General features: G+C 44.0%; 1 protein-coding gene across 1 annotated transcript in view; it reads right to left on the bottom strand.

The window, feature by feature from the left end:
• Nucleotides 1–25344, bottom strand: part of Skap1 (src kinase associated phosphoprotein 1) — a 291122-nt gene that overhangs the window by 246791 nt on the left and 18987 nt on the right. Inside the window, exon 2 of the mRNA XM_057774954.1 lies at nt 16634–16739. Coding sequence (XP_057630937.1) covers nt 16634–16739 — 106 coding nt within the window. The remainder of the gene's footprint in view (nt 1–16633; nt 16740–25344) is intronic.

Genomic DNA, 25344 nt, shown 5'->3' with positions numbered 1-25344 from the left:
GCGCGCCTGCTGTAGAAACTAGATAGTAAGTCAACTGGTGGAAGGTTAGACCCAGGCCTAGTGCCTGACAGCGAGCTGTGGCTAACCTTGCTGGGCACTGTGGCTATCCCCCTTCTGGGCAGGTGTGACAGCCTCTGACGTCTTCACTCTCCTTCCTCGTGCTGAGCCTCAGTGTATCTAACTCACACTGCATAGCGCTCATAAGTGTGAGCCATTGAAGTTTCTCTTTTCTTCATTCTTTTAGAATTTGGGAACATATGTTGTAGCACAATTTAAAGAAAGTACTGGAGAGATGGCTCAGGGATTGAAAGCACAAACTCCCCTTGAGCAGGACTTGAGCTTGAGTCCCAGTCCCCAGGTCAGGGAGTTCGCAGCTGCCTGTAACTCCAGATCCAGGACAGCTGACATCTCTGGCCTCTGTGGGCTCCTGCATTCATGTGCACGTACCCACACAGAAGTGCACATAAATACACATGATTACAAGTACATTTTTAAAAATCTTTTTAAAAAATAAATGAAATGTAAGATAAAATATAGGGAAATTTCACAAATCTTCAAGTGTTTCATTTCCCAGGCTCCAGCCCATATTTCTTCCTGTGCCTCTTTTTAATTAATTTACTTATCCTTTGATAATTACATACATATATACAATACATTCTGGTCAGACTCAGCCCCTTCTTCCCCTCCAATCCACACCAATACTTGCTCCCAACAAGTTCCCTTCCTGCTATTACATCTCTTTTGGTTTGTGAGCCACAAGGTTAGGCAGGGCCTCCTGAGAAGGGATGAACACGGAAACAACATGGCAGTATGAAGTGTAAACAGCTCACCAGTGGCTATGTCACTAAAGACAACTGCCGATAGTTCCTTGAGAAAGGACCCGGCCAATAGGGTTCCGTGAGTGTACCAACAGTGTCTCCATCATCCACACCTAAATGACGATGGGGCCACTCCCCTACAGGACCCCTACAGGCAACCACAGCTACTGTGGACCCATGAATATAATGGCCATGCCATGCCTGTGGTGGTTTGAATAAGAAAGCCCCCACAGGCTTTTCCATATATTTGAATGCTTGGTCATGGGGAGACTACCATTTGAGAGGGATTGTGTGACCTTGTTGGAGGAGGTGTGGCCTTGTTGGAGGAGGTGTGGCCTTGTTGAAGGAGGTGTGGCCTTGTTGAAGGAGGTGTGGCCTTGTTGAAGGAGGTGTGGCCTTGTTGGAGGAGGTGTGGCCTTGTTGGAGGAGGTGTGGCCTTGTTGGAGGAGGTGTGGCCTTGTTGGAGGAGGTGTGGCCTTGTTGGAGGAGGTGTGGCCTTGTTGGAGGAGGTGTGGCCTTGTTGAAGGAGGTGTGGCCTTGTTGGAGGAGGTGTGGCATTGGAGGAGGTGTGGCCTTGTTGAAGGAGGTGTGGCCTTGTTGAAGGAGGTGTGGCATTGTTGGAGGAGGTATGTCTTGGGAGTGTGCTTTGGGGTTTCCTAAGCTCAAGCCAGGTCCAGTATCTTTCTCTTCCTGCTGCCTGTGGATCGGGGTGTAGAACTCTGGGCTCCTTCTCCAGCACCATGTCTATCTGATGTTGCCATGTCCCACCATGATGACAATGGACTAACCTCTGAGCTGTAAGCAGGCCCCAGATAAATGCTTTCCTGTGTAAGAGTTGCTGTGGTCATGGTGTCTCTTTGCAGTACTGGAACAGTGACTAAGGCAACACCCAGAGTCAGGATTTCATAGCCTCCTCCCATCCCCCAGCTCGCACTCTTTTCCACTTCCTCTTCCTCAGTGTCCCCTAATTCTTGGAAGTGGTACCATGGGTGCCATCGTGGGGTGGGCATTCAACAGTCACTTATTCTCAGTGCCCTGCTCACTTCAGAGAGAAGGATCTGCTCACTTCAGAGAGAATGAAAAAGTTAGAAGAAAAATCACTGGACGGGAATGAAAACTGAATTTCCTAACTTTCTAGATGAAGTTTTATTTTAAAAGCAGATGTTAAACACCAATGATTCTCTGAGTAGCAAAACTCTACAAACAGAATAAATTAAAAGCAAACATTTGAGGCCTTCTAGGAGGACATCTGTGGGCAGGAGTGTCCATGATGAGTCTGGCCACTGACCAGGTCCAAGAACTGCTTGGAAAAACAAGGTTGTTTCCTGTGACACTGGCTTCATCACCTGGCATCAAGCCCAACGTAAACAAATAGCCAATACATATTGTTAAGTAAATTAACCACTTCCACCCTGTAATCCTCACCCTGCTTTTAGAAGATTCCATTTCTCTTTATGACCAACATAAAAATCAATCACGGTGACTGATGTTTTGAGAAGGAGGAAGTGAATGGTTTACTCAAACACCAGGGCTCGGAAAAGTGGTCGGACAAATACAAATGCTTTGCTAAATAGTCTTAGAGAGTACTCTAATCCCCTTCTAATGAAGAATTCATCCTGAGTTCGCTCAAAGGGATAACAGCTCAGGAACGGAAGTCGCTCTGTCAGTGACACCTCATTTCATGAGGACCTTGACAGTGAACTTCCTTTACTTAAGAAAGAAAAAAAAAGGAAAAGAAAAAGAAAAAAATCCCCAACTCATCAGGAAGTATTCAAAGGACAGTATTTCAGATGGCCCAGAATTGATTTCACTTTGTGCGTGTGCTCTGAAGCATAGCATGAAACACCTCCAGATACAGCGTCTTGTTTACAGACAGTGACCCAGTGACCCATTCTCTCCGGCTCCTCCTGCCTCAGGACCAGCCCTTCTCCCACCTGGGAACCAAATTCCTTCCAGCATTTCCTGCTCTGCCCGCTTTTAAAAATGCAAAGGACTTTAATTTTGGTAACTTACTATTGAATAAATGTTCACCACAGAGAGTCAGAAAATACAAATAAATAAAATGTTAAACTCCACTTGCCAGAAATTATTACCATGGACATTTTGGTCTTTTTGTTATTATTGTTTTCAGGGATTTTTCCACTGTGAGATTTAATATTTTTTCAGGCCACTTTTTCACCCACAGGCTGTCATTCTGTATCAGGAACTCTCCTATAGCACAGATGACTAAATTACTGTTTTGTAAAAGTCGACTCTCTTAACAAAATGGAGGAACAAAACCAACCGGAATAAACTGGACTAGCACAGAGCTGGGGCCAAGAACAAGAAAGGATTATCTGACATGAGGTGAGGCAAAGCTTTACTCCCAGCACGCGGGAGATAGAGAAGGTGGGTAGCTATGAGTTCAAGACCAGCTGGTCTACATACAAGACCCTGTCTTAAAAAGAAAGAGAGGAAAGAAAGAAGGAAGGAAGGAGGAAAGGAGGGAGGGAGGACAGTAAGGAGAAAGGGAGGGAGGAAGGGAGAGAGGGATGCCACAACACTTGAATCATTTTGTGGAGGTTAATGGTTAGCCAGCGGCAGAGGGGATACAAAGAGGAACACGCATTAACGGTGAACATCAGTAGGCCTTGTTGAAAGACGGGAGAGAAGTTAGGAATGACTCCCAGGACTCTGAGAGTCCAACCTCGGGTGGTAATGGAGGAGACTCAGGGAGAGTAGAATACAGACAACAGGCCAGTCTTGGACACGCGTCAGTTCAGAGTCTCCAGCAGCAAGAACAGGGAACCTAACCGACAGGCATTTAGACATGTAAATAGGGGTTTACGTTTCCTACAAAACAGAAAGTCTAGAGGCTGATTCCTGAGCTAGTGCCAAACTGGGCTCTCCTTGCCTTTCCAGCGAAACGCCAAGAGCCGCACCTACAGACTGCTGCTTGTCAGTGCTGCCTTCTCTCAAGCGCAGGACTTTCCCGATAGAGACTAGCAGGGGTCTTCACCCTGCGTGTCTGTGGCCCAAACTATATTCCACAGAAACCTTAGAACAACCAAAGCAAAACGGCTGACACTGACTCATCCCTGGGCTAGAGGATGGAGGGTGACTGCTGGGTGGGGACCAGCAGGAGCTCCCACAGCTTTGGGAAGCCTGAGGTTTCACAAACACCTGTTATGAGCCATCCGACATGCTGCTGGGTACCTGGAAGACAGAACTGCCACTGAGCTGTAGAGCTGGTGCCCAGGGAAGGAACAAGCCACTGGGGAGGTAAAAGAAGCTCAAGCAAGAGCCTACAGAAAGTGTGCAGACACAATGAAAGAAAGGGAGGATCAGCAATCAGCAGTGGGAGCAGGTTCTTTAATTTCTTTTTTTTCCTTTTCTTTTTTAAATTTCTATATATGTATACTTGTATGTGTGCCTGTATGCCAGAAGAGGGCACTGGATCCCATGATAGATGGTTATGAGCCACCATGTGGTTGCTGGGAATTGAACTCAGGTCCTTAACCAGTGCTCTTAACTGCTGAGTCACCTCTCCAGCCCAGTTTTTTAATTTCTGAGAAGAGGAAAGGAATCCAAGCCATCTGATTATTGGAAGACCAAAGATGAACACCAGGGTATCACCTGGATGTGGCGACCAGAGTCACTGGACCAACAGGAGAGTGGCTTTCCTGGAGCAGAAGATGCATTAAGAGGTAATAAATAACTCGGGATAGGCCAGGAAAGAGGAAAGCAGAAGTGGATGGTCTGGACTTCAAGATGTCTGTCTCTTCAGGACAAGAGATAAGACAGTAGCTAGGGAGGCGACGGCTCTTTAAGACAAAGCGTGTTCATAACCTGAGGAGCACATTTTCATAATGTTCAGAAGATGTGATGAGGAGGGGACAAGTTTAGGTAAAAAAGGGGGACAGTGGCAGGAACAGAGGAACCATGACACAATCTATCAATACTTCAGTCCTAGGTAGGGTATGGGGCATGGTGGTGCACTTTGACCTCAGCACTTGGGGAGTTTAAGGCCAGCCTGGTCTACATAATGAGTTCCAGGTCAGTCAGAGCTACGCGGTAAGACCCTGTCTCAAAAACAAACAAACAAATAAACAAAAAGATTTCAGTTTTCAAACAGTATGAGGAAGGATTCTGGATGCAAGAGATAACAGTAGGGCAAAGGATTGCAAAGCCACCAGGACAGACCTCAAAGGGAAAGATATTGAACAGGGAGGGGCTAGGAGTGGCAGCCAGGAGCTTGAAGAATGCCAAAAGCACTTCTAGAAACAAACTCATTCTTTTTAGGAGGACTGAGAGCCACACGTCACACAGACACTGATGGAGAAAAGATGTTCGGGATCCAGTGGGGTCTGGGCACAACAGGACATGGGTTCTAGAGGATGCAGGGGAGAATTCAGAAGGTAGCCATTGGGGAACAGCAGAGGTGGCAGGGACAAGGAAGTACAGGGCTGATAGGGAAGGTGGCCAGAGGTAGAGAGCCAGCGACAGTCACAGAGAGGAAGGGAGTGACGGAGTGTATGTTCCCGTGGGACTCCAATACACAGATGGGAATCTTGAAGCTTTTCAACATAGATTCACTTAGACTGTTAGATAAAAGTCATCAAATGCAGATTCCACCCAGGAACTCTGCTGGCTTGGAGCCTGAGACTCCGCATTGCTAGGTTTCCAGGAGAACCAACGAGCAAATGAGAGCAAAGACTATTCCTTGCTTCATCTTTCCTATTTGCACTGTTTGGACACTCTCTCATCCCTTTCTTTCTAAGCTTCCTGTGCACCTATGCATTTCCTAACTTTAATATATCAAGTATATGAGTATATATAGATATATGATATAGATATCTATTTCTCTATATATATATTTGTAAAGAGCACAGAGTGAGAGGTGGAGGCACGGAAGGGAAGCAAGAACGCATTAGAAGTTTCTTCCAGCCGACCGTTAGCTGCACACACTCCACCAGCTTGTCAGACAGCCATCTCGTGTGATTAAGCGCATCTGCGGAACCTCTAGTGTTTCAAACAGGGCACCTAAGTATTCAGTAAGAGAATACAAGGCTGGGAACAGCAATTAATTCTGGTTATACCATATGGCCATACAGAGCACTGGCTGGAACCTGAAAACTTAATTTCACAAGAGTCACACTTATTCTGAATTTTAATCATTTTTTGGATCAGCAAACATATGCCTGCCAACCTGCTTCATTTACACAAAATTCTGAAGCATAATCGCACTGCGCACTCCGAAATGATTGGTTTTTCCCAGATGGACTGGAGAGCTCGCTTCTACCAGGTTCTTGTAACAAAGCAGAAGTCGGTGCTGTCTGCTTAATCTCCTTGTTAAATAAAAATCTTCTGACAACTTTTTTCTTTCAATTTTAAAAATATTTTTATTTTATGTTATGTGTATGGGTATTTCGCTCACATGCATGTCTGTGCACCATTCGCATGCCTGGTGCCTGCAGAGGCCAGAAGAGGGCATCAGATCTCCTGGAACTGAAGTTATGGACAGTTTGTGAGCTGCCATGTGGTACTAGGAGCTGAACCCAGGCCCTCTGCAAGAGCAGCCAGTGCTCTTTTTTTTTCCAATTTATTTTTTGATTTTGACACATCCCAACCACAGTTTCCCCTCCCAGCACCCCGTGCCTTTCTTCTCCCCGAGATCCAGCAGTCAGTGCTTTAACCACTGAGCATCTCTCCTGTTCCCCCAAAAGTTCTTTTAATGAATAACACCACTTCCATCCCTCCTATTTTCACCAGCATCTCACTGCTCCGTGAGTCCAATATTCTCTGGTCCTGGATCCTTCGGCCCTGGGCCTGGCTCAGGGGTGCTCGTCCCTGTGGCCTCCGTGCCGAGGCACACACACCACCCATTTGCTGCGCTGTGCTTCACCAGAATAAAGACATTATCGGTTTTCAGCGCAGGCTTCATTCCCTGTCCTCTTAGAACCAGGATACTTTCAGCTCCTGTACATCTAATAACTTCAAGATAAGGACAGAAAAAGAATCAGGTTTTGTTTTGTGAACTCTCGTCGCTGGTGCTTGAGAGACTGTCCTAATAGCCCCCAAACATGTTTTAGTGATAACATTTACTGCACTTGGGGCCAAAATGATTTTCTGCCACTTTCAATTCTAGTTCAATAAAAGAATAAGGGCTTTGTTTCTGACCTCTGTCATTTTTAATACCATAAAATGATTTAAAAAATGTAAAATTGACTTCCATTTCCTACTGGACTACCAATCTCATATTAGCTTTCCTTTTATCAAATTTATGAGAAAAGTCAGAAATTGCCTTTCCTTTAAAAAAAAATCAAAATTTCAAGATCTCCTGGGCAGAATGTTAGAATTGAATCTCAGCTCCAATAATTGCTGGCCTAGAAGTTTTAAAGAAGCATGAAAGTTAACCACTTCCTGTTACTCATGTCAGTGACAATGAACTAGAGGGTTTTCCCTGAGCTCAAGAGTAACCCAAAATAATTAGGCTACTCCTAGAACGCCATCGCTCTTAAAAACCTCAAATATGTGCTATTACATTTCAAATTAAGGAAGTCTGTGATTGTTCAAGACCACGGTGGATAAAGTCAATGGTTTTTAAATCGCTAAGTCAAACCAACTGCATATTTTTATAATAGTCTGTCATAGAAACTTTCAAATGTGCATAAAAGTTGGAATAAGCCCCATATCTAGCCACAGCCTAGACTCCTGATTCACGGCTTGTTATGTTTGCTTGGTTCCATGGTGTTCATCCATCCGTATTAAACTGGCATAAGCCTGGGTATATTCCACCCACAAACACTCTGCATGCTGACAATTAACTAGACTGCAGCAATTATCAATAATTCTTTTGAACCAATAATTTTTTTGAAGGATGCCATTTCATCTTTAATGATTTAGCTGAATAAATTAACCAATTAGACATCCTGAATTCTACATCTTAATCTTTTATTAATTCCGCTACTTTGAATAATGTCTGGGGCATCCGTTCTCTCATTAACAAAAACACAAAGCACTTGGTAGATAAGTCCCAATTCACAAAATGTAAAGACGGGCCTTGTGGTTAGGGCAGGATTCACGAGTGAGCCACCCCTTAATTAGAGAAATAGCTAATTGGAGGGCATGCGAGCACAAATGGATTTTTGGGGTAGATTATAGCGAAAACCTTCACAAGGCTCACAAAGTCAAGAGGGAGCTTGGGTTGGAGAGTTTAATTATTAATCTTATGCTGGCCACAGCGTCTTCCCAGCAAAGCTATTGGAAACTGGGCCGACTAGGTCACTCCAAGTGCAGGTTCCATATCGCACATAGCACGACGTCATATTGGAGTTTGCAAGCCCATAGTTCCACTGGCTCGCAAATTCCCCATTAATCACCAGATTGCACCAATTGCAGACAAGGGTAGCTGTTCCTGCCTAGGCTGTTCTCTTAAACTGATTTTTCCCCCTTCAGAAGTTTGGCCTTGAAAGGGGTACCCTTTGAAGTCCAGAAAATCAAAGCTCTTGCCAAGACAGGGCTGAGCATTTGAAAGAAATATGAAGACCCAACACCAGCCCTTGGGCGGCAGGCTGAGATCTTCGCAAATGGGTCAGCAGTTGGTCTCTAAAACATCCTCATTGCCAAGGAGGTGGTGACATATTGTGTAAATCAAAAAACTGAATCCCTGAGATAGCTCATTTCCATTTTAAATGCACGGGGTTAAATATGGATATGAGCATGCTGAGGTTCCTGTGGGATTGATTTTTCCCGTCTTCTCTAAACCCTTTGCTGAGCGTGATAAGGACCAGGGTTCATTATCAGCCCTGCTAGCGCTGCACTTCGGGAGACGAGATGAGGCTACACAGTGGGGGAACAGATCCACAAAGAAGAAATGATTCGCATAGTGCCGTGATAAAACCCCACGTTAAGCTCAACTCATTTTCAACAGACTCTTGAAACCAAATGAAATCCCAAGAAATGAAGTTTCCTGAATCATTTTTTTTCCCCAAACTGAAAACAACAAAAACACAGTGACATCATATAGGAAATCAAACAGACTTCAAGGTTTGGTTAGCAACGCTTGCTTTGTTTTTAAACACACAATCAGCAATCGTTTTTCCAACAATCATACTTGCCTTTTCATGGCATTTGTTTTCATAAAAAAAAAAAATCCGACAGGCAATCTAGAAAGGAAGCTAAGATCATCATTAGAGCCGTCAAGAGATTCGGTCAAGGTTATAGAAATAACATTAGAACAAAGAGCCTGGCTCCTGTCAGCTGACCCTGAGCTCTCTGTAGCTTCCCTCCCTCTGCTCCAGTTTCACCGTGACAGGGAAAGTGGTTCCAGGGTGGGTCTATACCAGAAATAAGGGAAGCATGCAAATGAGAGAAAGCCACAACCAGGAAGGCTCCAACCCACAAGGTTCCTGGAAACCCACAAACAGATGAACAGTAGAGGAACATTTCCCCCTGGCCTTTGATAAGCAGAAAAACACACAGAGCTCTGGGACAAAAGACTAGCTGGGGACCTAATGGGACTTAAATCAAGGGCAAAGCAAACGGTCGTGAAATGAAGACAGCGCTTTCCTACAAATAATCTTTTCACACAATGTACGGGTTAAGCATCTCCACTTACAGACAATAGGAAAGCTCCCTGCCTTAAGAATTTGACATTGAGGATTTTCCGAGACAAAGACAAATCCATGCCGAGCAGATAATAGGAATGTGCCTGCGTGATAATGAAGACTCCGATTCTAAGAGGAGGGGAGCAAATCTCGGGGACCTAACTCATTAGCTCAAAGGCAGTGTTCAGCTTATTGAAGATATTCTAATGGCTTAGCCTACCTTTCGGGAACAAATATCGCCTGCCTGCTGCCTGCGGCACACTGCAAACTCCTTCCCCCTTTTCCCCCTTTTCCCCTTTTTCCTCCCATCCTCTCCCATCCCCTCTACCTCCACCTTTCTCTTTTTGAGATGAGGTTTCACGGCGTTGACCCGGTAAGCCTCAAACACCTGGGCTGAAGCTATCTTCCTGCTTCAGCTTCCTGAGAGAAGCTGAGACTCCAAGGCACACATGGCTGTCTCCTAGCCCTCAATGTCCTGGGAATCACTATGTAGCCCAGGCTGGCCTTGAACTGTGTCTATCTTCCTGCCTCTGCCTCCCCAGGACTGGGAGTATGGACATGTTCCCACCCAGCCAGCACCTTTTTATTCTTTTCTTTTTTATTTCATAAATTTACACGTGGCTTTACTTTGATTGTGTTCCCCAGTGCTACCACCATAATTCGTTAATGCACTCTCAACTATTTCTTCTTCTCCTCTTCCCACTTTCACACCCCCCCCCCCTTATTCTCTTGTTTTATTTGGTTTAGTTAGGTTTGGTTTTTCAAGACAGGGTTTCTCTGTGTAACAGCCCTGGCTGTCCTGGAACTTGCTCTGTAGACCACGTTGGCCTTGAACTCACAGAGATCTGCCCGCCTCTTCCTCCCCTGTACTGTGCTGGTATTAAAGGCGTGCACCACTGCACCCAGTCCCTTTTTATTCTTGATAGAACACATCTTTCTGTCTAAGGAGCTCAGCTGAGGAAAACTAGAAGTGCATTTTATTGAACTTCAACCTAAAATCTTAAAGATACAAAATTAAAAGATTGTAAGTAAATTTTATTACTGGGTATTTATTCAGAGCCACTAAAAGCTTTGTTCGTTATTACCTCTGAAAGTACTGTCTAAGAAAATATTTCTATCTTTCCAGCTGGAAGTCTAAAAAGAAAGCCTTGGACCTGGGGATGTAACAGCTCAGTTTGTAAGAGTGCTGGCCTAACATGCAGGAAATGGGTTCAAGTCCCAGAACCAAATCAAATTAGGTATTGTGGCCTATGCCTGTAATTCTAGCACACAGGAGGTAGATGCCGAAGGATCAGATGTTAAAGGTCGTCCTCAAATACATAGCAACTTTAAGGTCAGCCTAGGCTACATGTGACCCTGTCTCAAAATCATTATCATTGTGATGTGGGCCTGCCCAACAGCACATATACTAAAATTAGAATAAGATTCATGAAGGGCACCAATCTTAAAGGAAAAGAAGGAAGGAAGGAGGGAAGGAAAGAGGAAGGAAGGAAGGAAGGAAGGAAGGAAGGAAGGAAGGAAGGAAGGAAGGAAGGAAGGAAGGAAGATGTTTTATTTAAAAAGCAAATCTGGTTATTTTAGATTGATTGCTGGGTAGAAGGAAAGAATCTACTCCACGAAGTGTCCTCTGACCACCACATGCACACCATGGCACAATGGGACACTTCCAGGCACAGATGAACACGCACATATATACTCGTACACACACATACACACACACGCACACACATACACGTGCACACACACATGCACACACACATAAATAATGTAATAAAAAAGGAAAAGATTTCTTCATCTAAACTGTTATATTCTTGTTACTTAGCAGGAAAAATATGAAGATATTATATCTCTGAATTGCTCACATGAAATACTTATTTCATGAGATGCCCAAAGGGGACAGCTTCTACTTGCGGATACCATCTCAGTAGCCCCATGGAAAAGAGAAGAAACGGGGCGATTTAATTTTGGAGCTGGTCCCAAATACCTCCCACAAATGGAGGAATAAATAAAATAAACATTAGTATAAAGTTCAAGGGAGGTTCATACCCATCAAGGTTTCTCTGAAAGGACAGAGCTTTCCGTGCAGAAACACGCGTCCTCAGGTCATCCTCCTTCGCGGTAAGCCAAGAAGCCAATGGGAAGCATCAGCCTCACCTGTGGGGCATTTCAGACTGGGGGATCAATAACCCCTCAGTCACCCAGAAGCAGAGTCCCCCAAATCTCAGCACCACTGTGCCGTCTCCATACGCATTCATTCAGTGACAAACGCTAATACAGACACTTGACACATAGCTAACCTGCAGTTGCTGTAGGTTTTCCTTTTGTGTGTTTATCTGTGGTGTCAGTGACAAAATCCAGGGCCTCATGAAAACTAGGCCAGGACCCATTACTAAGCTGTCTTCCCAGCCCCCTCCCACCTTCCTTCCTTCCTTTCAAATTTTCTTAGAACATATTTATTTATATGTTTACTTTATGCAAGCATTTGTCACGTGCCATGTCGAGGCCACAGGACAGCATTTGAGTCACTACTTTTCCTCCCACTATATAGGTTCCCAGGGATTGAACTCAGGTTGTCAGGCTTGGGGCAAAGCACCTTCACCCACGAAGTCGTCCCAGCCGGTCATTGCTTCTTCCCTCTAAGGAGAGGGGAGAAGAGGGATGAAACATGAAGACATTCTTTTTTATTTCTAGCGGTGGATATGTTTGTTTTGGGTTTTATTTGTCTATGTATTATTTTTTATGTAGAGAGTCTCACTCTGTAGCCCCAGCTGGCCTCACTCATGGCAACCCTGTGCTTGGCCCCAGAGTGCTGGAACCACAGGAGCAGGCCACCACATCCAGCTCACCAACAGATGCACTGGTCCAGGGAATGCTGTGGCTCCCGCACCTTTCAGAGCCGTTTACACTTGCACAGATCATTCAAGCGTCTTGCACCTCTGTTTTTCTGTACTCGCACTCAAACTCCAGGATGAATAGCAGAATTAGGGACTGCAAGAGATGACTCAGTGGTTAAGAGAACTGGCTGCTCTTCTAGAGGACCCAGGTTCAATTCCCAGCATCCACATGATAGCTCACAACTGTCTGTAACTCCAGTTCCAGGGGATCTGATGCCATCTTCTGGTCTACAGATACACATGCAGGCAACAAACATATACACACACACACGAGAGAGAGAGACAGAGACAGAGACAGAGACAGAGAGAGACACAGAGACAGACACAGAGACAGAGATACAGAGATTAAGGGTAGAGAGATACAAGCAAATCTTTAATCTCATGAATACACAAATATCCAAATAGCATATTAGACATTAGTGTTCTTGATTAAAACAAGACAAAAGAAAACAGAAAACAAAACAAACAAACAAAAAAAACCCTTCATTTGAATGTGTTTGCTTAGGGATTTTGTAAGCTCAACAACTGACATAAGAAATTAAATCTATGCCCTTAATGGTAACGATATTTATAGTGTCCTACTTTAAAACCCCGCTGGTTCTCAAGAGTTTTACCAGACTAACTTGTGTTTCCTTTTAAGATAACAAAGATATTAGAGTCATAGATATTGTCAGATTTAATCTGATTTTCAAACTAAACTCATGTTAAGCAAAAAACAAACCCTAAGATTCTCAAAGAAAATCAGAATTCTTTTTATGAGATTTTCTTGAGAATAGCGTATCCTGTTTCATACAGAGCAAATGGCTAGCCACCCACAAGGAAACCTGTTCCAGATAGGTTTTCTGTCTATATTCTAAATGTCCTGGGGTTTGTGAAGTTTGGGCCATAAACCTGTTACACAAAGTTATTTCTTTATTTTTTTTACCATTTAAACATCTTATAAATCCACTTGTCTCCCGTTGAAACTCCTCTGGTATTATTAAGTTTCACAAAAGGAAATAATACACCATGTTTGTTTCCATTGGCTCTGCCCTTGACTTCCAACAGTGAGCATGTGGGTTAGGAGTCCCCAGAAGGGCCCTTGAGAGGGGAGTAATATGTATCTCACTGATAAAAATCTTCTGCTCCTCATCCCTACCCTCACTCAGTGTATGAGTGCTGGCAGATGGCCTCCGCTGGATCAAACACAGAAGAAAAGTCCTACTGTTTCTCCAAATGCGTAGGTACATCATTGCGTTCTGAGCATAGATCATGCCTGTTTCATCCCAGGTGTCTCACATCTGGAGCTAATCCTGGGGTGACCACAACTATAAAGCAGGGAGGAGCCTTTGCCAACTTTCCTCCCAGTCTTGCTGCAAAAACTCAATAAGAGCCCGGACTTGGAATGTGGAAGCTGTTAGTCTTTCGGAGGCGAGGAGGCAGTCTGAGGAGCGGCAACGAAAGGCATAGCTCGGGACATCAATGCCATGACCAGGCTTCGTTTCCCTGGAATTGTAGAAACGTCCATCTATATTTGCTTTGTCATACATGAAGAATGCTAGAATGTTATCCTTCCTTGGGCTCTTTCAGGCACAATAAACGCAGCTGTAGATACAGAAATCTTACCCCATTGTTGGCTGTAAGAGCTATGATATCGATACTGACGTTCTGATGAGTGTGCCAACGATGCTGCCAACTCAACACAATTATCATTTTCTGTGGCCAGTCATCCTGGACCACACAAAGGTGGAAAAGGACCCAGCCCACCGGTAGTCATAGAGTTCGAGACTCCAATTCAAGCAACTCTACCACCATGGCAAATGCCATTGATTTCTGAACCAGGAATTAAAAACCAGAGCCAAGGCCCCAGAGTTGACCAAGTCTCACCAGAAGGAACAGTTTTTGCTTCCCTTCACCTGTCTTGCTCCCCTGTAGTGGAATACTGAAGAGTTAAAAGAACCTAAGCTACAAAACAATAGAGCGGGAATACATGTGAATAACACAAACTATAACACACTACACACACACACCAATTTGCCAAACTCCTAAAGCATTGCTGCTTTACTGTGTCTAAAGATGAGACATTTGAAAATGGCCTCCAGTAATTCTTCTATTGCTCCAGGATTTCTCGTGTATAATTAACTCTCACATTTGATGATTTTTGAAATTTTTTTTACATCTCACTTTTGGGAAGAGGGGGTAGATGCAGCTGCCATGCCACATAAGTAAATGTGGCTGGCAGTTTCGCAGATTTTCAGTATTTTGAAAGCAATTGGTATCAACACACATAAATGACGAACATTGGCCAGCCACAAGTGGGTCAGTCGAAGTGACGTGGCTGAAGAAGATTCCGGAAAGCAAGGATTCCATTAGCAACACTGTGATTGAAGAGGTGGGTAGAAGGCGGCCTCCAACAGTGGGTGAGAACTTCCTTTCTCCATTTTCTTGTGTGGTATCTAATCTCCGGGTTCTCATTTCCGCAGTCATCTGATAATTATGAAATTCTAAATAAAGTGTCATCTTTCCAGCAACAAATCAATGAGCAGAAAAGCCCTCATCAACTTACAGATGTTTCCTAAAGCGCCTGCTGATCATTTTCAAGTGTATAACCCACAGGCCATATGGACTGCTCTTCAGAAGCCTTTATTCCACAAGGGCTGAGGCTGTGAGTGTGTGTGTATGTGCGCGCGCGTGCGTGTGTGGTGTGTGTGTGTGTTTCAAAAGAAGATTAAAGAGTAATGTGAGAGGGGCTGGAGAGGTGGCTCACAGATCGAGAGCACCAGCAGTCCTTCCGGGAGACCCAGGCTTGGTTCCCAGCATTCACACAACAGCTCATGACTGTCTGTAACTCCGGTTTCAGGGAACCCAGTGCCTTCTTCTGACTGCTGTGAGCGCCAGGCAAGCATGTGGTCCACAGACACACAAGCAAGCAAAATCCGCACACACAGAAAATACTTTCTTTTAAAAGGAAGTAATATGAATTGACAGTAGGATGCCCACAAATTGTCTTTGCACTGCCCATTTAATGTTGAAGCTCAGACCTGTCCTAATGTTGTGATGTAAATATGAAAACATATGTATATTTGTCTCTACAAATCAACAACATTATATTTGCATTCCATATCACATATTTTACATCAACAGAAAAGCTATATTCCCTATTATATTCAGGGTTTCCTCTCGCTGTAATAGAATTTAAAATTCCACTTTTATTCTTCATACAATCCTTATGATAATACAAAGGCGAACTCATGAAGATAAAGAAAATCTATGGATCATTAACTGAGCCTCCATGTGCATAACTAAGCCTAAACTTATCTACTAATGAAGTAATGCTATGGAGGAGTTTAATTTCAACACTCCACAGCCTACCAAAAATTAGATAGCCCCACTTCAAAAAAAAAAAAAAGTACCCATCTTCAGCATTGTGCTTGTTTCAATTATTCAGGGCAACCCAGGCTGATAATTACACAGTCCCCAGTCGCTGAGAAAAAGCGATGCTTAATTAGCCAGCGGGAAAGGTCGATTAAGATCCAGCAGGGCACCTCGTGAGGGTCTCACGCTCCTGCAGGGAATAGATTCCGGCTATGCCCTTCCAAAGGATGGAAGTTTCCACCGGTGTTGAAAGTCGAAACTATGCAAATTAGATCCCAACCCTAACCCTGCGCTCTCAGAGTGCTCAGCTCCAAGGTTCGAATCGGAATCGCAGCCTCACCCAGGTAGCAGAGGACAGAGGAGTAACCATCCAGCTGCCTTCAGTTGCCGCCTTCCGAGAAAAGTCAGCCAGGAAATGGACTGTAAAGGAAACTTTGATTTCTTCCTCCCCTAAGGAAGTCTATGTTTCCAACATCTGTTAGTTTCCCACACTCTAAGATGAGCAAATGGGATCAGAGCTTCTTATTTTAAAAACTTAACGAGCACCGTGTTTCTACCCAGTCCGGAACTAGTACACATCAGTACGATCAAAAAAATCGACTAACCAGGCCCGATTTGAACTTTTCTGTTGCAAAGGGGTCGGCCCCAAAACCATGAGAAGTCTCTTCCCTGCCACTCTCTCTTTAGTGGTCTGAACAAGCAGAAATGTCCCGATTTCACCACGATGTTTCTGCCACTGTCGGACACAAAGGTGTTCCATAAATGCTAACATAAAATATGAAGCCCAAATCAGCCTGATTATGACAATCACCAAAACGTGTTTATGTTGGGAAACTTCAATATGCTCACCTACCTCCAAATCGATTCCTAAATCTCTGCCAAGTATGAAAACCTGTAGCAGGTGCACTCTACCGTTAACTTATCCTGTGGCGAAGGAGATTTTTCCTGAAAGAGCTTATCCAGGCAGGCCGATACAAACCTGGATTTGATTTGCTGGAAGCCCCGGAGGATGTGGTCTCTCTGGTCCTGTGCACCAGCACTGAGGGTCTCATTCCGCAAGCCCTCTGCCAGGAAGTCCTCGGCATCTAAAGGAAAAGAACAGGTGATGAGCGGAAGAGGAGCGAGGGAGGAGGAAAGAGAAGCAGAAAGATTAGGAAATGAATGCTGCTTCCTGTGTAAGCCTTGATGGCTGAACAACGTGAGCACTAACCAACCAAAGACGTCATCTACTTAATAGCAGCCAAGATGCTAAATTCCTATTAGGTGTAGTTCGCCGTAATAAAGATTGACCAAGACTCCATGCGTCTCCCGTAAGTGACAAGCGCTAACAATCCAAGACCTTGCTGTGGATTTCGAAAGCTGCTGCATACATTAACCACAAGAGATAACTGGTTTTTGAAACCGTTTTTTAAAGCGATGCTTACATACTTGATGGCCGCTGATGGCAGAGGATGGATTGTCAATTTCGCAAACATGTAAATATTATAAATAAGTCAGAGAAGGTCACAGGCCAATAAGAGTAGAAGAGAAGTCCCGGTAATTGCAGCTGAAATAAAAAATAGAGCTGAACTGAGAAATCAAGAACAAAAAAAAAAAAGGGCAGGCATTCAGAGGAGAAACATTAATTAGCAGATACATCATCAATGAAAATGACAGTGCGGCCAAGTGAAGGAGCCCACACGGAAAAGACAAATGCATCCGAGAGAGGGAAATTGCAATTAATGTGAATGCACATTATAAAATAAGAACATGATGGAAATGCACACTACAAAACAAATCTTGTTATGGTGAAGGAGGAAATCTGAAGGTACACAAATTTTCAGAGACAAAATACATCGATAGCAATTACAATTGCCAGAAATATGAGCTACATGCTTTACTCTCCGTCACATGTTTATCATCCCTAAAAAGCATATAAATAATAGAGTTAAAATCCGCTGCCTCCAAAAAATAATTGTATCCCCAATATGAAAATGCATCACATACACCACTAGAATAATTCCATGTACTTAGGCAGTTGGATTATGTAAGTACATCTCTGCATTTGTTTTACACTCAACTACTCAATAACAGCAAACAGAAAAGTCCTATAACCATCACCAGGACTTCTGATGAGATATAAAGCCCCAGAGATTGAAGTCCCCATAAAGAATCACCATGAGCATCTAAGCCCTGGATCGCATCAACTGTAGATGTCATTTAATGGGTTCCTCCAGGGGGCTTTGATGCTAAAGAACAAGAAAATGAGAAGCTGAATTAACAGACAAAAAACAAAACAAAACAAAATACCAAAACCAAGTGGCATCTGAGACTCCATTAATGCAATACGTCATATTAATAGAAGGACAAAAAAACACAATCATCTCAAGAGCAACAGAAAAATCATTTGACAAAATCCAGTGGTGCCTCATGATGAACACACTCAACTTAACTATGTGAAGACAGAAACTTCCTCAGGCCAAGAAACAGCTTCTGCATAAACCCAGCTACTAGGAGCTGGAGGTATAGTTCCCCAGCCTGGCCTGCTAAGCTTGTGTGAGACCCAACACAACAAACATAATGGCTTTAAAAAAAAAATCCCACAGCTAACCTTGTACTTTATTGTGAGAGACTGAACGCTTCCCTCCCAGTTCTAAAGATCACAAACAACAACTTATATTCAGCACTTATATTCAGCATCGTCTTAGCGATACTAGCCAGGGCAATTAGACAAGAAAATGAAGTTTAAACATCCAGATTGGGAAGAAAGAGAGTAACACCATCTCTATTTGCCTCTGGTGCAATCTTCTATGCCAAAACCCCTGAGGTTCGCTGAAAATCCATTAGAATCAACACGTTTATAAGACATAAAGCCAGTGTACAAGAATCAGCTGTGCTTTGACATTGACTTTTGGAATGTTCATTTTTCTGTGTTTGGAATCAAACCCAGGGGCTTGCCTGTGCTGGTCAAGTATTCTATCCTTGAGCCCAAGCACTAGCTTCAATTGTATCAGCCACAAACAATCCAAAAATAAAGTTAAGAAAATTCTGAAGACATAATTTTAAATAATTTCTTAAGAATAAGCATGCAAAAAAAAAAAGATTAAGTTTGCCAGGTTTGCCAAGACAAGAAAGATAGTTCAGTAAGTAAAACGTTTGTCACACAAACAGGAAGACCTGAGTTTGATCCCCAGAGCCAATGTAAAAAAGCTGAGTGTGATGTCCTGGAGTTTATGCGCAGTGCTGGGGGGGGGGTGTGTGTGTGGAAACAAGACGCTCCCTGGGACTTGCTGACCGGCCAGGCTATCCAAATCGGTTAGCTCCAGAGCACTGAGACCTTGTGTGTGTGTGTGTGTGTGTGTGTGTGTGTGTGTGTGCGGGGGGGGGGGGCTGGCAAAATTTTAAGAGACAAAGAAATATTTTTTAACCTTTTTACTTTTTTTAATCATGTGCTGTGTATGTACACATGCGTACACGTGCCCAGAGTGTCAGATCTCCCTGGACCCGGAGGCACGGATCGTTATGAGCCACCCACTGTGGGAACTTCATTCAGTCTTTTGAAAGAGCAGTATGTGTTCTTAAATATCTCCAATTCTGTAATGAGATACTTGTTCTTAAACACAGCGATATCTCCAATTCTGTAATGAGATACTTTACAAAGTTGGTTTCAAGTACTTCTGATCTTTTTTCACTTGTGCTTACCTCTTTAAAAATGCTATTTTCAAAAATGGGTTCTGTGTGAGTAAAACAAAATGCCATGCAAATAAATTTGAAAATCTCAATGAGACAGTTGCTGATCAAAAAAAAAAAGTAAATAAATTCGCAGACCAGCGTATGGCTCAATGGAAGAATGTGTGCTCAGCATACATAAGACCCTGAGTTCAATCCTCAGAACAGGAGAATACAAAAAAAGGTAAATCTAGGACCATTACAGTCACACTGCTGAAAAGCAACGATAAAGAGAAAATTTTCAAAGCAGCCAGAGAAAATGACCCATCACATACAGTAGAGCAATGATAAGAATGAGACTTGAATTTTCATCAGAAATAACGGAGGTAAGAAGACACTGGAATGACACCCAAGAGAGGTGAAAGGGAAAATAAAAAATAAAAGGCCTGGTCCACTCCAAACTCTACGCCCAGTGACAGCGGCCATCAAAACATGAAGGCAGAATAAAGGCAATTCTGAGATCAATGAAAACTGGAAAATGTTTTGCTAGGAAAGCTGCACGAAAGGAAACCTAAGGGGAGTTCACCTTGCTGAAGACAGGTGACCCACAGAGAAACAGCCCTGCAGGAGTGCCAAAGGGCTAAAAATACTAAAAATACGGCTGCATTTGAAACGTCCCCATGCTTAATTTTCTGAAAAGACTATAGGCGGTTTCAAGCACAGGTTGCAACAATGCAGTTTATTCCACACATCCACGCAAAAATAGCTCTCAGAAACAGCGTCACAACAGCACAGAGGACCGGGAAAACAGTAAACGAAACCCTATTAACAGTCCAATATTAACTCTCGGCAGATCGCCATGAGTTAAACCACAAAATGGAGTCGCCGCAGCTGCCCTACCAAGCCAAATCAGGGGGCTCAGGTTTTCCTTTTTAAAACAACAGAGATGTAAGAGAATGCTCAAAAGCATTTGGTTAAGATTGTACAGGCAAGTGTGACCAAACCATGGCAACTAGAAAATGAGTAAGGAAATAAAGGTAACTCTACCTGTGATAATAGAGGAAAACGGGTGTGTGCCACCACCTCCCTAAAAGCAGAGGGAGACAGCTAACAATCAGGATGTTCGGGAAAGCCTAAGGAAACCTACTATTTTGCAAGTTTCCTTTAAGAGAGACACACATGGTGGGGGCAGAATATGCAGTTAGCCTACACGGGAGGACGATGCTCCTCCCAGAAGCCATAGGTTGCCAAATAAAAACCCAGTACCAGGTATGGATTATCTCCCATCAAGCTGCTGTTGGTGATGGAGTTCCTGGAGACCCTCAAAACTGTGCAGCCGGCTACTGCTGCTCTAAGTTGCCTATCAGAACTTGACAGTAAGGCCCTACAATTGAATGCATCACATGGTCTGGAGAGATTAAGCTGGCGCTGTCCTGGAAGCAGCCTGTTTGCTGGCCAGTTTTCACAGTACCAGAAGCTATATGAGCTGTGATGGCTGAGAGCTAATGATAACCAGTATGGCAAGATAGGTCTGTGGCGTAATAGTGGCATGGATGTTATAGGAGAATCGATCACTTTTTGATTGGATTCAAGGCCTGCTCCACAGGAGAAAACTCATGCCTGATACAAAAATCTAACCAAAACCTCTGACGAGGGAGTTTCCTAGGCACTAGGGATGAATCTACTACAATTTTACTAAATGGACATATGCCTTCTAGATATACCTTTATATCCATAGATGAGTTCAGCTCTCAGACCTCACCAGAGAAGTTTTTTTGTACAGACAACAGCAGTTAATGCAGAGACTCACAACTGATCAAGACACAGAGAACAGTTGCTCAAGTAAAAACTTAAAAAGGCATTTGTATCACACTGCCCTCCACTCACTGCTGAGAAACACTGGAGTCACAGCGTGAAACAGTGTCTTCTGAACGTGACAAGACTCTCGCCCCAGGAACTCACAACACTGCACGAGATCAAGACAGTCAACATTCCAGCAAGGATGGGAAGGGCAGACCAACACTGACCCATAGCTGATGGCTTCTGGGGCAGGAAGAGTCAGTTAAGGGTGTGGTCCCCCTGGTAGATTAACCAGGATCCAGGGGATGGTCCCACACCATGAGTGAATGGGTGGCACAAACTGGACTTGGTTAAGAGGACATGAGGTTGAACGGGGTGTAGCAGGGGGTCTGAGAGAGGCTGGAGGGGGAAGAAGGCAGTGAATACAATGAAACCACATTGCATGGATGTATGAGAGTCTCAAGGAATGAATAAAGACGTTCTGCTAAGACTGCAGACTCGATTACATGTTGTCTACATGAAACACACTTTAATATAAAAACACAGAAAGACCGGAAGGGAAAGTAAAAGGAGATACAAACAGAAAGAATAAGGAAGACAGAGCTGCTGCAGTAATGTCGGGCAAAGTACCTGAGATAAAGAACGTTATTTCAAAACAGCAAAAGGGCCACATCACAGGAGGCATAACAATTACAAGAGAGTGAGCCCAGTAACTGGGCGTCCAAGAACTTGAAGCCAACTGACCTTTACAGAACAGCCCGTCCCATCGCTCTCTCCCTCTGCCAGTGCTGGGGGATGAACCTGGGAACCCGTGGGTTCTAGGCAAGTGCTCTACCGCTGAGCCGTATCCCTAGCTCTAGTAAGTTTTGATAAAAATTTAAAAGAGGCTGGAGAGATGGCTAGATGGGTAAAAGGTTTACTATTCAAACATGATGACCTGATTTCAAATTCTGGCACCCAAGTAAAACCTGGCACATCAATGCAGCCTGTAATCCCAAAGCTGGGTGTAAGAGGCAGAGATGGGTGAATCCTAGGGGTTCACTGGCCAGCCAGTCCAGCCAATTCGTGAACTCCAAGTTCAGCGAAAAACCCTGCCTCAGACAATAAGGTAACAGAAAAAGCTAGGAGACATGCCTTCTGTCCCCTCCGACACCTACACATTAATATATGTGGGTGAGCACACACACACGTGACAAACACACAAACTGAAATGTCTATAGGAACTTTATTCATAATTGCTGAAGACTGCAAGCAACCAAGATGTCCCTAAATTTGTATAAACACATTGTGCCACAGCCAATTTGGTGTTAAAAAGAAATGAATGGAATCCAGCAAGATGGCTCAGCTGGTAAAGGCATCTGTCACCGATCTTGACAATCTATGTTCAATACCCACACATGGTGGAAGGAGAGAACTGACTCACATAAGTTGTCCTCTGACCGCCATATATGTGTCTCCTCCCTCCCCCACTCTCTCTCTCACACACACACACAGAGACAGACAGACAGACAGACAGACAGACAGATTTTAAGAAGCCCATGGATGGTAAGAGGTTCACAAGAATGGGTGGGGAGGACAAGGTGAAGCACAGGGCTTTTCAGAGCATTGACCCTATAGGAAGATACATGACATACATAATTGGAAAACCAACAGACTCTACAGTACAGAGTCTGAGTCCTTAATGTCTGTATCTAAGTCAGAGTCACTATTGCTGGGAGGAAACACCATGACCAAAAGCAACTCAGGAAAGAAAGGGTTTATTTGGTTCACATATTCACATCACTGTTCATCATCGAAGGACAGGAACTCAAACAAGGCAGGAGCCTGCAGGACAGGAGCTGATGCAGAGGCCATGGAGAGGTGCTGCCTCCTGGCTTTCTCAGTCTGCTTTCTTCCTTTTTTTTTTTTTTTTTTTAAGACATGTTTCTCTGTAGCTTTGGCGCCTGTCCTGGAACTAGCTCTTGTAGACCAGGCTGGTCTCGAACTCACAGAGATCCGCCTGCCTCTGCCTCCCATGTGCTGGGATTAAAGGCGTGCGCCACCACCACCTGGCTCAGTCTGCTTTCTTACCTTTCCTACAGAACCCAGGACCACCAGATAGGGTGGCCCCACCCACAATGGGTTGGACCCTCCCCACATCAATCACTAAGTAAGAAAATGACCCACAGCTAGATTTTACAGAGGCATTTTCTCAATTGAGATTCCCTCCTATCAGATGGCCCTAGCCAGCACAGTCTACAAACATCAAATATCAATTAAGTTGAGAGATCTCAAATGTAGGCTGTCATGACAAAACCCCACTATCCTACAGATGGATGGAATAACCTCACTGAAAGGAAGGGAAGAAAGGTGTTGACATAAGTAGATGAGGAAATGAGGAGTCAGTAAAATGACCATCAGCGGCTGACAGCCAGCATCTTGGTTTCATTGCTGTGCTCTCTCTCTCTCTCTCTCTCTCTCTCTCTCTCTCTCTCTCTCTCTGTGTGTGTGTGTGTGTGTGTGTGTGTGTGTGTGTAGTGTATGCTCACATGTATGCTAGAGACAGAACTCAAGCCAGTCAGGGATACAAGGTAAGACTTTGTCTCAAAAAAAAAAAGAAAGAAAGATCTGAACACAACAAAATAGTCTTGAATTATAACCCAAATTATAAAAAAAATCCTTAAATTCATAAATAATATAAATAAATTAATTAACAAAATGGGAGATAAGAGACATATCTCTAATGTGGAATTCAAAGTCATTTACACAAATATTCTACTCCAAAATAAAGGAAACATGCCTCCCAATCGTTATGTGTGCTCTACACGGCCACTTTCTTTCCAAAGGCTGTGGAATGGAAAGGGGAAACAGAGGGACTCCCAGCAGAGAAACTTGACACCAGCCAGGTGTTCCTGGTTCAACATCAGCCACCATAAATCATGCCCACAGTGTGGACCCTTGGTGCAGCTTGATGGAAATGCTACTTTGTGACCCTCCTCCCTCCAGTCCGGAACCCCAGTCTAAACACGAGAAGAACGCTAGACACATTCTAACAGAGGGTCATTCTGTCATATACCAGACCAGCACTCCTCCAAAGGGTTGCATCATCAGAAACAAGGGTGTGTGGGAGACAGTCACAGCTGAGAGGCACCCGAGAAGACTCGACTGCATTCTGGATAGGCTCTTGAGATGGAAAAGGGGCATTAGGAAAACTAGGAAACCAGAATGAACGGTGGGTTTTAGGTGGCGTGGGATGATGCCAGCTCGTACCTGCCATGGCTAATCTTGGTTGTCAGCGTGACTACATCTGGAATCAACTAAAACTGTAAGGGACTGTCTTGCTCTCATCATTTGAGGTGGGAAGACCCACCCTAAATCTGGGCCACACCTGCTGGTGGCAGCCCACACAAGAGGACGTGGAAGAAGGAAGCTTTTGGGTTTTGCCTGCTTGCCCTCACTCTCATTGGCAAGTTCATCTATCCGACAGCTGGGGATTCCTTCACTGGTATTAGAGCCTACTTCTTCAGCATTTCATTCAACACAGAGCAGAGACCGGACGAAATATCTAGCATCACAGTCTAAACAACTACTGGATTCTTGGCCCTTCTGTTGGCAAAGTCCACTGCTGGACTAGCCAGACCAGAGTGTGTAAACCATCCTAATAAACTCCCTTTTCGTATAAATACATCCATTCTATCAGTTCTGTTCTTCCAGAGAGCCCTACCACACTGGTGTAAAATATTCTAACTAAGGGTAACTGGAGGAAAGAGAGGGGTTAGGGGAACTCTGTATCATCTGCTCAGTAACTATGTGAACCAAAACTTTCTACAAAAATTCAACTAATAAAAGCGATAAGCCGTATAATCTGAATGTTTTTAAATCTGATGGATTTTAAAAACCAAAATAGGGCTAGCAAGACAAGTAAAAACCCTAGCTTCCAAGTCTGAAGACCGGAGTTCAGTTCCTCGGTCCCTCATGGTAGAAGGAGAGAATCAACTCCTGCAAGCTTTCTACACACACAGTAGCTAGAAAGTTAAATTGAAATACTGGGTTAAATGCCCTCCTTTAGAGTCGTTGCCACATGCCCGGTGGCCCTGGGATAAGGGTTAGCACGTCAGCGGAGATCACGACCGGGTGGCAGAATGGCAGCTATTCTTACTGTCTTCGTATTATTTATATTTCTCGTTATGTGTTTCCGAATTAGAAGAAATAAGTAAAATAAAGACCAGTGTGAACCCTGAGGTGTTCACCATTTGGAGACAC

Source organism: Chionomys nivalis, chromosome 7 (assembly GCF_950005125.1).
Source record: "Chionomys nivalis chromosome 7, mChiNiv1.1, whole genome shotgun sequence".
In the NCBI taxonomy this organism is placed as follows: Eukaryota; Metazoa; Chordata; class Mammalia; order Rodentia; family Cricetidae; genus Chionomys; species Chionomys nivalis.
Note: the sequence above shows the minus strand (reverse complement) of the source record. Positions and strands in the feature narration are given on the sequence as shown.